General features: G+C 44.1%; 1 protein-coding gene across 1 annotated transcript in view; it reads left to right on the top strand.

Annotated features, from left to right (window-relative positions):
• Positions 1-14,291, top strand: part of ACE (angiotensin I converting enzyme) — an 87,848-nt gene extending 73,557 nt beyond the window's left edge. Inside the window, exons 22-25 of the mRNA XM_030221319.1 lie at positions 5,582-5,680; positions 7,437-7,559; positions 9,583-9,764; positions 13,683-14,291. Coding sequence (XP_030077179.1) covers positions 5,582-5,680; positions 7,437-7,559; positions 9,583-9,764; positions 13,683-13,831 — 553 coding nt within the window. The 3' untranslated portion in view covers positions 13,832-14,291. The remainder of the gene's footprint in view (positions 1-5,581; positions 5,681-7,436; positions 7,560-9,582; positions 9,765-13,682) is intronic.
• The last annotated feature ends 1,228 nt before the right edge of the window (positions 14,292-15,519 follow it).

Raw genomic sequence — 15,519 nt, 5'->3', positions numbered from 1 at the left:
TTAGTAGAATGGCCACACAGACATCCAGGCAGAGCAATGGGGCACCCTAAGGGGCACTGCAGTGGATTTCACATAAAAGATCCAAGGTACACATCTCACTATTACCCCCTTTTATTGTATGGTGAGCCCTCCAAAACCCACCAAACATCCCAACACGGCAGCCAGGCTTATATTTGGAAAAACGCCAAACCCCTCCAAGAAAAACTGCACTGGCTCCCAATCAAAGAATGTATTGCTTTCAAAATCTGCACCCTGGTTCATAAACGTATCTACGGCAAAGCCCCGGGATACATCACAGACCTCATAGACCTACCATCCAGAAACACAACAGGATCAACACGAACATACCTAAATCTCCACTACCCAAGCTGCAAAGGACTCCAATACAAATCAACCTATGCATCCAGCTTTTCCTACATAAGCACACAACTATGGAACGCTTTACCAAAAGCCGTGAAAACAATTTATGATCACCTAAACTTCTGGAAATCATTAAAAACTAACCTGTTCAAAAAGGCATACCCTACCAACCCAACTTAAATGCCTGTACCCTGCAACACAACGAAACCAAAGCTCGTAACTTATTCTACCACAACATTACTGTATTCATACCGGAATTGGCAAACGCCTTTACGATATTATGTAAGCCACATTGAGCCTGCAAATAGGTGGGAAAATGTGGGATACAAATGTAACAAATAAAAAAAATAAAATAAAATAATGAATGATCCTCTCTGTCCTAATGAAAGATCCTCAGGCGAACCACTGATACTGATGTTTAAGATCTGGTCGGGAGAAGCTCCGTTGTATATGATAAATTTAGTGAAACTCCTTCATAGATCTCAGACACGTAATCAATCAAGCCCTACTGCCCATTAATGCTATCAGGTTTACTCATGTGCCCTTAGGCCACCATACTGCATAAGACACTCTCTTAATTCTCCATTTTGACACTATCAGTCACCAAACCCATTCTATTTTCCATTCCTTTCTGGATCTCTGACACATTTGTGCCAAAATCCTTCAACTGTGTATGCGTGTGTGTATGTAAGGGATAGGGGAAGGGGAAGACTGTGGCTCTGCCCCAACAGATAGCCACACCCCAGTTTGAAGCCTACAAATATTTTAATCTAAAATAAACGTACCCAGCCACAGCCCATATAAAAATGCAGCGCTGCAAATATTACACTAGACCCAACACACCTATTTTGTGGCAAAGAGAATAAACAAGATCCTCTATGCAGAAAACACAGGTCAGCAGAATTCCTCTCTTGGTCACACAGATGCAAAACTGAAAGCAGTATTGCAAATATTACAGTAGGCCCTAAAATACTAATCTGTATTCCAATGGAAAATTAAAATATGCTGGATTGTTACAGACACTTCCCTAAACAAAAAGTGCACATACTGTTCTCGGTCATGTACGCAGTACACACACAGTTTCTCAGATATGAAAGTAACAGCAGGCGAACCACTGATACTGATGTTTAAGATCTGGTCGGGAGAAGCTCCGTTGTATATGATAAATTTAGTGAAACTCCTTCATAGATCTCAGACACGTAATCAATTCCTCTTACAGTTTCCTGGTGCTACTGCTTTAAAGTCAATCAGACATTTTTCTCCGTCTCTCCATTACCAGATGGCTTCATTATGGTATTTACTCCCCTTAGTCTTGTGATGTTGTTTACATTGTATGTTGTTTAGAAAGAAGCTGAAAACATTTTTGTTTCCGTGTATTAAGTCATACTTGCTGTAGTTAATGGATAATTGATTTTATGTATGACTGCTTTGTTGTAATTCCCAGAATATTTGTTTCTGGTCTCTTTGTCTCTGTAATCCACCTTGAACTGATAAGGTATTTGGCGGGGGTGTCATAATATAGTATAGTACACTGGCCCTTATGGCTGCAGGTGTCACCTATATGTAGGTACGATAGGTTTTTGGTCAGTTTTGGAGGGCTCACTCTTTCCATCACAAATGTAACAGTTACAGTGGGACAGTGGCGATCCTAGGTCATCTGCCACCTGGGGCGGATCGCCGCTGCGCCCCCCCCCCCCAGGTGCAGTGGCGTCCCCCCCCCCCGGGGTGCAGCATGACACCCCCCCCCCCCCAGCGCAATGACACCCTCCTCCCCGGCGCATCAAGCCCCCCCCCGGGTGCATTCTTGGCTGCTGGAGGGTGCAGAGAGCAGCCGCGTGCCTGTCAGCTCAACTGGCTCCCTGCTTCCTCTGCCCCAGAACAAGAAGTAACCTGTTCTGGGGCAGAGGGAGCAGGGAACCAGTGGAGCCGACAGGCGCGCGGCTGCTCTCTGCACCCTCCAGCGGCGTGCACCCAGGGCGGATCGCCCCCACCGTCTCGCCCTTGCTACACCACTATTATGGCCCTGGGTTCCCTTCTCTACAGTGTACTACACCGACCACTAGGCTACTCCAGGGACCTGCTTGCTGCTCTCATAGGACTGGCTATAATGGGACAAGTAAAACTGATGTGTACTGTTCCTTTCACAGCTGTGGGAGGGAGTCCGTGACCACTGGGGGAGTAAGAGTGTTTATGCCTTAATCCCTCCAGTGGTCATTTGATCATTTAGGGCATCCTTTAGTCACTTAGGGCCCTGTTCATTAAGCCGCAGTGTAGGCGCACAAACTTTTTAGCACTCTCTAAAAATTAGCATATGCTAACGTTAGAGACACCCTTAGGAATATAATGGGCGTCTCTATTGTTAGTGCGCACTAATTTTTAGCGAGCGCTAAAATGCTAGCTCACCCACAGCGCGGCTTAGTAAACAGGGCCCTTAGTTGTGATTGAAACAGGTCTAGCCAAAAAGTATTAATTTTGGCCCTAGACATTTTCATTTTGTTCCATTATTGCAGAAAAAATGTCTGTCTTTTCGTGCTGCCCATGTTTCGCCCAAAATATGCCCCCAACATGCCCCCTTGAAATTTGCACAACCTGTGGAGCAAAACATCTAAAATTGGGGGGGTCGGAAGTTGCAACTGGGACGTTTTGAGAGAAAAACATCCTTCTGCCACCTTACAGTGTTTTTTTGGGTGTTTTTTTTCTTTCGAAAATGAGCCCTTTAATTTCTTAAGTTTATAAACCACTTATATATTTAAGCAGTATGCAGCAATTAATACATACAACGTAAGTATACAATCGATAAGTTACAAAAATAAATAACATTAAAATAATGTTGTAATTTTAGTCCCCTCTCTCCCCCATTTCATTTGTGGTTCATTTTGTTTACTTGAAATAGAAGAAACAATATCAAATTAAAATAATGAACAGATAAAGCATAATGAAGGAGTTTAAGATTCTCCTTCCCTCGCAAAAAAAACCAACAACAACAAAAAATACAAAAACAAACCAGTGCTGCCCTTTTGCAAAAGTATGGTAGGGGCAGTGTTTGCATGGCATGCAGCATTTCAGCCCTACTCCGGGAGGAGCCTGGCGGTAAGTTCTGACTCTCACCGTATGCCAATTCCAGTGCAGGAAGATATTTTTCAGTTTTCTATCACTGGAGAAATGCCCGGAGGTGATTGGTTAGCCCTGAGACGCTGCAAAAGCGGAGGACCGTGTGTCACTACATAGTAGAAACCAGCAAAAGCAGTAGCGAAATCAGTAAGGCTCTGCCACAAAGGAACAGAAGAACGAGGAATGTAACCAATGAAACCTTTATTCTTCGAGACCTGACACAGCACTGTGTTTCGGCGTAAAGCCTACATCAGGGGTCTGTGCACGGAATCACGGATGAACATTAAGGTGTCTGGATGACAGTCTTCAAAAAGATGAAATCCAAAAATGTGGAGTCGGCGTCAGGTGCAGGAACAAAATGTTGAAAAACAGGCGAGTTTGAGTCGTATAGTGCAAGAACTCCAGTGCTGGTCATGGTATCTCAAATCTTGCGAGACTGTTGCTGAGTTTCTACACTGTGCTGGTCTCATGAATCTTACACTGTTCCCTCTAAGCTGAATGAGAGTTCCTCCAATTGCATTGCTGCCAGTGGAAGGTGGTGCTTCAATACTGTATTTTCAATCACCAGGGACAGTCAGGTTCCCTGGAGTACTGCAGAGCTTGCCTGTCCCTCACTATTGAAAATGTAATAGTGAAACAGCACCCCCCACTGGCAGGACTGTAGGTGGAGGACTCTTCGCTCAGCTTAGAGGGAACAGTGCTTGAGATACCGAGACCAGTGCTGGAATTCTTGCACTGTGACTCAAACTTGCAGAGGGCCAGAAGCTTCTGTTCCCTATGGCCACGGCAGTATAGGTCAAGAAAATCCTGGGCATCGGAAGGTAATTTCCAGTCATCATGTTGACCTGGTGCTGAGGATTTGTCAAGCCCTGCTATATTATATGTGAATATCTCTGGGAGAAGGGTGGTCACCAGAAATAAAAAATGAGGTTTTAATTAATTTTGTTAGGGCAGCAAATTGTAATACAGCAGTCCAAACTCCATCCTTTTATAAGAAAAAATTTAAAAAAGTAACAGAAGTTCAAGCATGTAACTTTTGCAGACTGCTTATGGACCCATGACATGAAAAATTGGCCATTCTCAACATTTTGAATCTGCTATTTTAATCACCTTTCCATAGAGACGGCCACATGTATTTACAGTATTTATTTATTTTGTGGCATGGAGGAATGACCTAGTGGTTAGAGCACCAGTCTTGACATCCAGAGGTGCCCTGTTCAAATCCAGCTGCTGCTTCTGGTCTTGAGCAAGTCACTTAACTCTCCATTGCCTCAGGTATAAACTTAGAGTATGAGCCCTCCAGAGAAACAGGGAAATACCTAGTGTACCTGAATGTAAGTCACAGTGAGCTACTACTGAAAATGGTATTGACAAAATCCAAATAAATAAATATATCCTGGGAATATAAGATACATTCTTTTTTTCTTGGAGCAACCTCCTGGCCAGTGTTCTGTGTGAGGGATCCTTCCCTCTCTCTCCACTTCCTGACCAGAGCTCTGAGGGGATTTTTCCTTTTGAGCTTCTTGAAGGGGGCACCATGTCCTTCCTTACCTCAGGCATCAAATTGCCTTGAGCAGCCTCTAAGAAGGTTGGGGGGGTGCAGCTGAAGGTTTGCTTTGGACAGTAGATAACCTTGGACTGGACAGCTTGAAGCTGATAAAATCAGCCTTTCAAGAGAAACCAAAGTATCCCATTTATATGATTTCAATAAGCCTGAGGGCAACCAACAGAGGAAGGCAGACTATCTCATCTGCCCTGAGGCAACTCACTGCATGATAATGGATTCTTACAGGATTCCTGGTTTTTACTTGTCCCATGCTCCAAAATTTATATGTGCAAAAGTGACAGTATATGCTTGCAAACTGCCTCCATTCTGGTTTAGAATTGACTAGTTATACTTTACATTCTAATAAGGGCATAGAAATAGGACACAAAGAACTATGTAATTAGAACAATTAAGGGCCTTTCCATCTGAACAGTTAATGAATTGACTAAGCCTGGATGGAGAGGAGCTTGCTCTTGGGACTTCCGTAGCAGGCACATCATTAATCCTGCTGATACGCACTGCTTCCCAGATCAATAATGCTTCCTTTTGTCTCTTTCTGTGCAGGTTGAAGTACCAGGGACTGTGCCCACCAGTGCCAAGATCTGAAAATGATTTTGATCCAGGTTCAAAGTTTCATATTCCTGCCAACGTGCCCTATGTCAGGTAGGGATGGAATTGCTGTGGGATCCCTTTGGTAGATGAAATGCCTGGTGCTTCTCTGTCCATTTCCATTTGCAGGTTTATGGGTGCATGCCATCTGTTAAAAGCGGCTGTAGGCTCTGTTCCTCCTCCATTGCCTGTGACTGCTCACATTGCTTGTGTGGTAGGGCACATCATGATATGGGTGATTCTATACCTGCAGGTGACTGAGAAAGAGCCAAGTAGAGGCTTGAGCAACTGGAAAAGGCCTGGACAAAACGGGAGTAACCATATCTATCACTACACCTGGTGGGGCTTCTATTTGGGAGTCCAAATGCTGGTCTTAGTACTGGGTCAGAAAGGTCTTAAGCCCAGATATTTTTCTAATTATTTTTTATATCACAAAGAGGGGCATTTTCGATATGACATCTAAGTCCGACCTCCAAAATCGGAATGGGAAAGAAGGTCATTTTCAGAAAAGAAAAACGTCTCTTTTGTTTTCAAAAATACCAGGTTTTGTGATTTGGACGTTTTGTGTTTTGGTCCATTTTCAAACAAAAAATGTCCAAGTGCAAAACGTACAAAATCAAGCCATTGAGATGTAGGAGGAGCCAGCATTTTTAGTAGACTGGTCCCCCTGACATCCCAGGAAAGCAATAGGGCACCCTAGGGGTCACTGCAGTGGACTTCATAAAATGCACCCAGGTACACATCTCACCATTGCTCCCTTATCTTGTCTGCTGAGCCCGCCAAAACTCACCACCTCAACTTACACTACCATAGCCCTTACGGGTGAAGGGGGCACCTATTTGTGGGTACAGTGGGTTTCTGGTGAGTTTTAGAGGGCTCACAGTTTCCTCCACAAGTGTAACAGGTAGGGAGAGGTATGGGCCTGGGTCCACCTGTCTGCAGTGCACCGCACCCACCACTAGACTATTCCAGGGACCTACATGCTGTTCTAATGGACCTGAGTATAACATCTGAGGTTGGCAGGTAATGTTTTAAATCACATTTTTGGGGGGTGGGAGGGAGTTAGTGACCGCTGGGGGAGTAAGGGGAAGTCACCCCTGATTCCCTCCAGTGGTCATCTGGTCATTTAGGGCACCTTTTTGTGCCTTATTCTTTATAAAAACAGGTCTAGCTCAAAACGTCTTAGTCTTGGACGGTTTTGTTCTGTTCCATTGTGGCTGAAAAACATTTAAGTGTTTGGAATGCCCAAATTCCACCCTTAACATGTCCCTGACAAGCCCCCTTGTGATTTGAACACACTTCTGACGGACTTCATAGAAAAACGTCTAAAAACATAGAAAAACATCCAAATGCAGATTTATGCCACTTTTTGGATGTTTTTCTCTTGAAAATGAGCCCAAAAGTGACACAAAAGTATCAATATGTGAAAGAGCACCAAAAAGGTTTGACCTGAAGGGTCATACTGGTTTTAAAAGGGGAGGAAAATGTAGCGGCCCTCCTGGAAGCTGAAACTTGAAAATAAAGTACAACTGTATTTTGGCCTCATAATAGAGTTTGTTCTGCTAGGTTGGCTACCCGTAGGAACTGTAGCTTATGCCACCATTTCCTCAACCGTTACATGTTTTGAATCACTCTGTTAACAACTCAAAACAGGTCAACAGTCTCTTGCGTCTGTGTACCGTGGTTTACGCTCTTTCTTAACAGTGTAACGGATTGTGAGCAAATGAAGCAAGCTGGTTCGAAAAAGGCACTTTAGAGAAAAGGTGATTTGTGAATTGGTGGACATGGTCTGCTCTGTTCTCCTTCACAGATACTTTGTGAGTTTTGTGATCCAGTTTCAGTTCCACGAGGCCCTCTGCAAAGCGGCCAATCAACAGGGGCCTCTGCACAAATGCGACATCTATAAATCAACAAACGCTGGGAAGCTCCTTGCGTAAGTATAGTCTGAGAGACATTAGTGTGACATGAGCGCTGTACTGTAGAGCTGCAGTTCTGGGACCCTGTCGTGGACCTATCACCCGTGATTACATGTTTGTTAGATTATTTAATTTATTTCAACTTATTTGATATATTGCTTTTAACCCTTTAGTGTCCATTGTTCCCATCAATCTGTTCCCATATGGCTTATTACGGGAACATTGGACGCTAAAGGGTTAAAGCCAAGGCAAAGCAAAATGGTTTACAATAATTCAGAATCAAGGGGTTAGACTGCGTGAGGGAGGGAGGGTGGTGAAAGATAAAGGGAGGGATCCACGAGAGGGGAAGGGGTGGGAAATTGCCACTCTTAAATTTTGAAGAGCCGATCCATTCCCTGATACTTTTACAACATAGAGCAAAGAGGGATTCAAATACCTACCTACAAAGATCACTTCAGTTTTTGCCAACTTTTATGCTCATTTACGCTGACGCATCCTCCACCCATTATTCTCATCCAAATACTTAGTCAAAGACTCTAACAGCTCTTTGTCATTTTCAGTAATGAAAGGAGACGCCTAAAGTTAGGTGACCAGTATATGCGTAAATGTTGGTCTTCTAGTCATTTATGTTTGTACTAGCCGTTAAGCCTGTAAAAACGGGCGAGATTTCCAGCTACCCTTCTCGCCGCCGCTCCCTCCCCCCTCCGTGCCAGGCCCCTTGCACTGACCTGACAGCGCCTCTCACCTCCGTGTGGAAGTGCTGCAGGCAGCAGCAGATCGCTCTGCTGCTGCCTGCAGCGCTTCCACACGGAGGTGAGAGGTGCTGTCAGGTCAGTGCAGGGGGCCCGGCACGGAGGGGGGCGGGAGCGGCGGCGGGGATGGGGAGGGGAGGAGGTGGAGGTTGTGTTGTGCGATGTTCCTTTCCAGGCGGCAGCGGCGGCGGCGTCCGACAATTCGACTCCGTTTCCCTCTCTGTTCCGCCCTCTGACGTCATGACGTCTTGACACAAGGGTGGGACAGAGAGGGAAGTCTGTACTGCGCATTTGCTAGTGAGTACGGTCACTTGCCGTTTATATGTTTGATGTGAACACATATGCCTGGAAATAATAATAGCTATGTGCTAGTTTCCTACTTGCTTTACACAGTAGGCGCCAAATAGGTGTCCTGATTTATAGAACTGCCCTCTGGGGGGGGGGGGGGGCAATTCTATAAAGAAAGCCCAAATTTGGGCACTAAAATGCAGGATACTGAGCGCAAACTTCATAATGGCATCTGGGTACATAGATTCTATTATAAAACAGAGCATAAGGCCAGCATTTGCCACCAGTGGCCCATGCCCTGCTCTTCTCCCATCCATGTATATGCCCCCCTTGCTGTTGCACGCTATGCAGGTTAGACGATAAGCTTATAGAATACCGCTTAGCACCCAACTGGCTCTTACACGCATGAATGCTACATTCACACACATAAGTGCTAGTATTTTATAATCCTACCCCCTGATATTCGAAAGCATTTAACTGACCAGAATCAGCACCTGGCCAGTGAAATGCCTCATAACTGGCTATCCATGAATTTTTAGCGGGACCTGGCTGGCCATGACCCACTGAAAATTCGCTGTTAGTGACTAGCAGATAGCAGGTTATATCGCACAATATAACCATCTATCCGCCAATTATCAGTGTGAATTCGGCGGCCACATTTGACCATATGAATTCCAGGCCTGTCTTTGGCTGGTTCAAACTTAACCAGCCAGTGGTGAATAATCAGCTTGGCCGATTTAAGTTTGAACTGGCCAAAAATAAATTAGATATTCAATGCCAGTCTCCAGAAATAGCTCAGCATTGTAGGGAGATGGTGTATATTCTCCATAAAATGAAAAGAGTACATATTAAATATATATCCTATATGCCTCCCTCAAAAAGTCCAGGAATCAATATAATGGTCTGTTATTCATTGCAATGTTCTGTTTCTCTGTATACAGGGAAGCGTGAAAAGTTGAGTAGGTAGAGCAATGACTAATAGGACAGTTTTCTTCCACAGGGATGCTATGAAGCTTGGCTCTAGCAAGCCTTGGCCAGAGGCCATGCAGATGATTACAGGCCAACCCAACATGTCTGCTGAGGCACTAATGAAGTATTTTGAGCCCTTGACAACTTGGTTGATCAACGAGAACCAAAGAAACCAGGAGACCCTAGGCTGGCCTGACTACAACTGGAGCCCAGGTTTGTGCATGCTTGGAGACAGAGTCATGGTTTAATGGGGTTAGACACATCTGCTAGGGCACAACAGTGACATAGATTCAACTTCTGGTCTTCTGGTTGGATCTTGTTTGTGTGTAATAAGCTTGGTTACATTTGTCTACAGCAGGGGTTTTCAGTCCTGGGGACACACTTAGCCAGTCAGGTTTTAAGGATATGTGCAATTAATAAACATGAGATAAATGTGCACGCACTACCTCCAGCGTGTACAAATCTATCTCATGCATGTTCATTGTGGGTATCCTGAAAATCTGACTGGCTAGGTGTGCCCCGAGGACTGGATTAACCTCTGGTCTAGAGCCATGGACCTTCCTCTTACGAATGAACTGCCATATTAGAAGGGAAGGAGTCCAAACCATGGGTGTTTTCAAAGACTTGGGTTTGAGCTACGTGATCACTAAATAATGCACAGATGCTGAATGGCTCAACATATCACTCTTATAGGAGGAACTGAGTCTAGTTTCTCTAAAGTTGTTGCGAAGGAGTACTTTAGTGGTTAGAGTAGTGGAATGAGAAACAGGGAAGCCAGAATTCAAATGCCACTGAATTTCTTTGTGACCTTGGATGAGTCATTTAATCCTCCATTGCCTCAGGTACAAACGTAGATTGTAAACCCTCTGGGGACAAGGAAATGCCTAGATGTAAGTTGCCTTGCACTACTACTGAAAGGATTCGAGCTAAATCCAATTCTGCTTCATGAATCATGCCTGTTAACCAGTCTAGCACATGGCCACCAGGGAACACTACTTAGCTAGCAGCTTGAAGTCCACTGCCAGGAGGGAGCAGTAAGTCACTGATGAAAACATCTGAAGCTGGCTCATTAACCCCAAAATCATCAGAGCTGTATGTACTACATGCAGGTTTCCAAGGAGTGAGAGCCGTAGAGCCCCTTAGGATATATTTGAAAGGAAAATGCCACATAAAGACACATTTTTAAAAACACCTGTTATGCATGCTTCAAAAACACGAGGCTTCAAAGAGTGGGTTGGTTGGTGGCCCAGCCAGACATGTACCCCCAAATTTAAGAAGTTGAACAACCAACTTTAAGCTTAGCGCTCAAAGTTGCATGTGCAGTTTATAGAATAAGGTCAGTTGCACATGCAACTTAATTGAAGACTTGGATGTTAATTGGCTATAAGTGGCCTTAGTTGGTGCTAATGGGCAACAATTAATAGTTACACCTGCAACTTTCCTTTCTTGCTATTTTATAAGTTGCACGCTTAAATCTCAGAGCACGTAACTTCAAGTGGGATGTGGACATGGGAGGGGCATGAGTGAGGCAGGGATGAGTAAGGCAGTTAGAGGCACATGGGAGGGGCATGGGTGGGCCAGAGACAGGTAAGGCAGTTAGGGGCACATGGGAGGGGCATGGGTAGGTCAAGAGCATGTAAGGCAGTTAGGGGCACAGGGGGAGGGACATGGATGGGTCAGGAACATATAAGGCAGTTAGGGGCACATAGGAGGGGCATGGGTGAGTCAGGAACATGTAAGGCAGGGCACAGGTGGGTCAGTAATGGGTAAGGCAGTTAGGGCACATGGGAGGGGCACGGGTGGGTCAGGAACATGTAAGGCAGTTAGGGGCACAGGGGGAGGGGCATGGATGGGTCAGGGATGGTAAGGCAGTTAGGAGCATATAGGAGGGGCATGGGTGAGTCAGGAACATGTAAGGCAGGGCACATGAGAGGGGCACAGGTGGGTCAGTAATGGGTAAGGCAGTTAGGGCACATGGGAGGGGCACAGGTGGGTCAGGGATATGTAAGGCAGTTAGGGACACGTTATAGAATACTATCATGTATGCGCCTAATTGCCTACAGTTGGATGTGAGCATTACGGCAACCGTTGAGCTGGCATAAGTGCTCACACTTAACTGCCATTATAGAATTTTTGCTCAGCATGCTTCATCTCGGTGCTTACATTTCAGTGCCATTTCTTGAATTTCCCTCATAACACAAGGAGATTCATATAAAATGATCTACCTGTTGCCCTAGTTGCCAGGGTCCCCTGTTTTCCTCATCTTTCCTTTCTCCCACTTCCTTCTTTTCCTGACTGTGTCACTATTGCAGAATCTCTGCTCCTCCTTATTGGTTGACCTGGTGGTTTTTCTTTTCCAAAATAATAGCTCTTTTAAATATCCAACTTATGTACTTAACAATAAATCCCACACTTAGAGTATGACCTTCTTTGGGGGGGGGGGGGGGGAAGCTTCAGAACCCCCACCTCCATCTTTTCTTTTTGTATAGGTGGCAGGATTTACCAGGGTAATTTACCTCACAGGCATTTAAAATCACCCATTTTTAAAATTCTATGTGGGTTTAATCCTTATGGATATCCTTTTAAAACTATGACTGCGGATTAGAAAACCCCCCAAAACTTAACTTTCAGTCTTAGGTGCTATAAGTATTCTGCTGCTGACCCCACCAACTGTGGCCAGAATTTCGCCCACGACTGTCTCAACGTGCGACAGATCACTCCGAAAACAAGTAACATAATTCTCAGTGCCAGTTAATAAAACATATCATAATTTTCAGTGCCATTTAAATAAATCTGTGAAAATGTGCAATGCTCTAAACCATAGGATCAATCTAAAACTATTTGTTGTGATGTTTTTCCGTTCTAGTCCTGTTGTCATTTTTTTTTTTTGTTACATTTGTACCCTGTGCTTTCCCACTCATGGCAGGCTCAATGCGGCTTACATATACAGGTACTTATTTGTACCTGGGGCAATGGAGGGTTAAGTGACTTGCCCAGAGTCACAAGGAGCTGCCTGTGCCTGAAGTGGGAATCGAACTCAGTTCCTCAGGACCAAAGTCCACCACCCTAACCACTAGGCCACTCCTCCACTGTTGCTACTATTTGAGATTCTACATGGAATGTTGCTATTCCACTAGCAACATTCCATGTAGAAGTTGGCCCTTGCAGGTCACCAATGTGGCCGCGCAGGCTTCTGCTTCTGTGAGTCTGACGTCCTGCACGTACGTGCAGGACGTCAGACTCACAGAAACAGAAGCCTGCGCAGCCTTCTACATGGAATGTTGCTAGTGGAATAGCAACATTCCATGTAGAATCGCCAATAGTAGCAACATTCCATGTAGAATCTCCAATAGTATCTATTTTATTTTTGTTACATTTGTACCCTGCGCTTTCCCACTCATGGCAGGCTCAATGCGGTTTACATGGGGCAATGGAGGGTTAAGTGACTTGCCCAGAGTCACAAGGAGCTGCCTGTGCCTGAAGTGGGAATCGAACTCAGTTCCCCAGGACCAGAGTCCACCACCCTAACCACTAGGCCACTCCTCCTCCTGTTGTAAGGACATAGTTCAGGCACTACCCTATTTCTCTTCACTCGTTCCCAACATGAACCCGTGTCGTTGCCACGTTCGTCTTTCTAGTCACTCACTCTTCGTGCTTCTGAGCTACCTCCTGCCCATCAGACTAATCAACGAGGTCCCGATCCCAGCCATCTAGCATCTGGTTCATTGGCAGTTCTACAGCTCAGGCAGTGCAAGACTGAAATCTTCCTCCTGCGTGCTTCCAACCCTTTCTACTTGTGAACTACAGCCTGGTCCTGTAAATACACATTCACTACTACTATATCAGAAACCTGTGGGAGAATGGGATCAATGTGGAGGCCGCTGTAACAAAGAAACATGGACTATAGATCTAAAGGTCCCCTCTCATTCTCCAGACTTACGTCCCAGCTGATCTTTGGTTTTCTGTTCATTTCTTCACAACCAGGGATCTCCTGTGCCTGTCTCAGACTTCCTTGAACTCAGTGATTGTTTTTATCTCCACTGCATCTTCTGGAAGGCTGTTCCATGCATCTGCCCCACTTTTTGTAAAGAAATATTTTAAATCATTTAAACAAGTTCTTTTCTTTCCCAGCCTCCCAAGAGCAGCCTGTGGCCAAATCCAGTTTCCTGGGGATGTCTCTGGAAGAAAGCCAAGCCGCAGCCGGCCAGTGGATCCTTCTGGTTCTGGGGATGATCCTTGTCATCACTGTCATCGTGTGGCGGTCAAATTTGCCTCTGTAAAACGGAAAGCTGGAAAGTCAGCATCAGAATGGAGCTGAGGAAGTACTGAGCACCTTCTCAGAGCACAAGCAAAGGAGCTGAGGAGCAGCGACTCGGAATTGTGCCTTGGTGTTCACAGGTGGCAGGGGTGCTCGGTGCTGAGCCGCATGTGTGTTACATCCAAGTGTCTTTCTTTGAATCAGGTTCTAAAGGAAAAAAAAACCCTTTGACTATGCAAGAGCCTTCCTCCAATGTTGATTATTTATTTGCAAAATACTTGCACTGGTGGAACACCATTACAGAAAGAAAACAGAAATGTTTTGCAATCACAAGGTGCAGGGTGGGGGAGACATGCGGGACATTATTTTCTAGCTAATCACTGTCTTGGTCAATTCCCTGATTTGATACAGTAAAGCAAAGAGAAATCTGTGTTTTTAATAATGTGGTTGATAGACCAAACAAATAAAACAATTTTAATTTCTCTCCTTTTTAAAAATTTTGAATCTTATTTTTGAGAAAAACTGAGCACTTCAGTAGCCTGTTAACACCCAGGCACTGTCATCTGCCTTGACCTCTGAAAAGGGGCCTTAGGGTAAGTGTGTAAAATTGAATAGGCGGGGTCAATAGGAGCATAATAACAGAAAAATTAGGTATATGCTTTCATATATATATTTATTGGGATTTATTAATAGCCTTTTTGAGGAGACTCACCCAGGTGGTGTACGGCAGTATAACTTGACATAAAACTTTTGTTACCTGAATAACAATAGTAAAATAACCAAATATTAAACATCAATGAGGTTCTTCTCACACATTGTGCCTGCATTTGTGGGAAAATGTGGGGTAGAAACGAACCGTAAATAATAATAATAATAATAATAACTTAGAGATGACAAATTGAAACCCAGTAATAGAACATGATACAGGATTAGAAATATAAACATTTAACAGCACTGCAAAAAAATCATAGGGTACAAATGATATTGCAGCATAAAGGGCAGTCATATAATACTTATACAATACTTACCATGTCAGCACAATACAAATAACAACCCCTTAGTAGATAACATAAATCATATGTCACCACAATACAAATATCCAAGATAGCAATTAATAAATCCCCAAAACACTGCCATGGGACTGTGGGATAAATTAGTATCAATAACACACGATCTACATTGCGAAATGTTCAGTAGAAAAACCTATCACAGTGTTTCTAAATGTTGTGGAAGGACCATCACATAGAAAGTGCAAAAAAAAGCCAATTACACTGCCAAACCGAACACACAATCTTCACTATAATCATTGATCCACAATATTTGTGAAGTTCAAATAAAGAAAATTGTGGGCCAATGATTATAGTGAAGATTATGCACTAGGGGCCCCTTTTGCAAAGGTGCGGTAAAGAGTAGTTACGTGCTAACCATGTAGATGTCCATAGGAATATTATTGGCGTCTACATGGTTAGCGCGTGCTAAAAAGGCTAGTGCACCTTTTATAAATGACCCCTGGGTTTCCAGTGCTGGTTGTCTTTTTTTGCTCTTTCTACATGATGGTCTTTCCACAACATTTAGAAATACTGTGATAAGTTTTTTCTACTACTGAGCATTTAGCAATGTAGATGGGGTGTTATGATATTGAGCACAATTCGAATGGCAAACCTTAATAGCATACATTAGAGCATTCAAATAATAAAGAAATGATGTGAA

This window comes from Microcaecilia unicolor, chromosome 12 (genome assembly GCF_901765095.1).
Source record: "Microcaecilia unicolor chromosome 12, aMicUni1.1, whole genome shotgun sequence".
In the NCBI taxonomy this organism is placed as follows: domain Eukaryota; kingdom Metazoa; phylum Chordata; class Amphibia; order Gymnophiona; family Siphonopidae; genus Microcaecilia; species Microcaecilia unicolor.
Note: the sequence above shows the minus strand (reverse complement) of the source record. Positions and strands in the feature narration are given on the sequence as shown.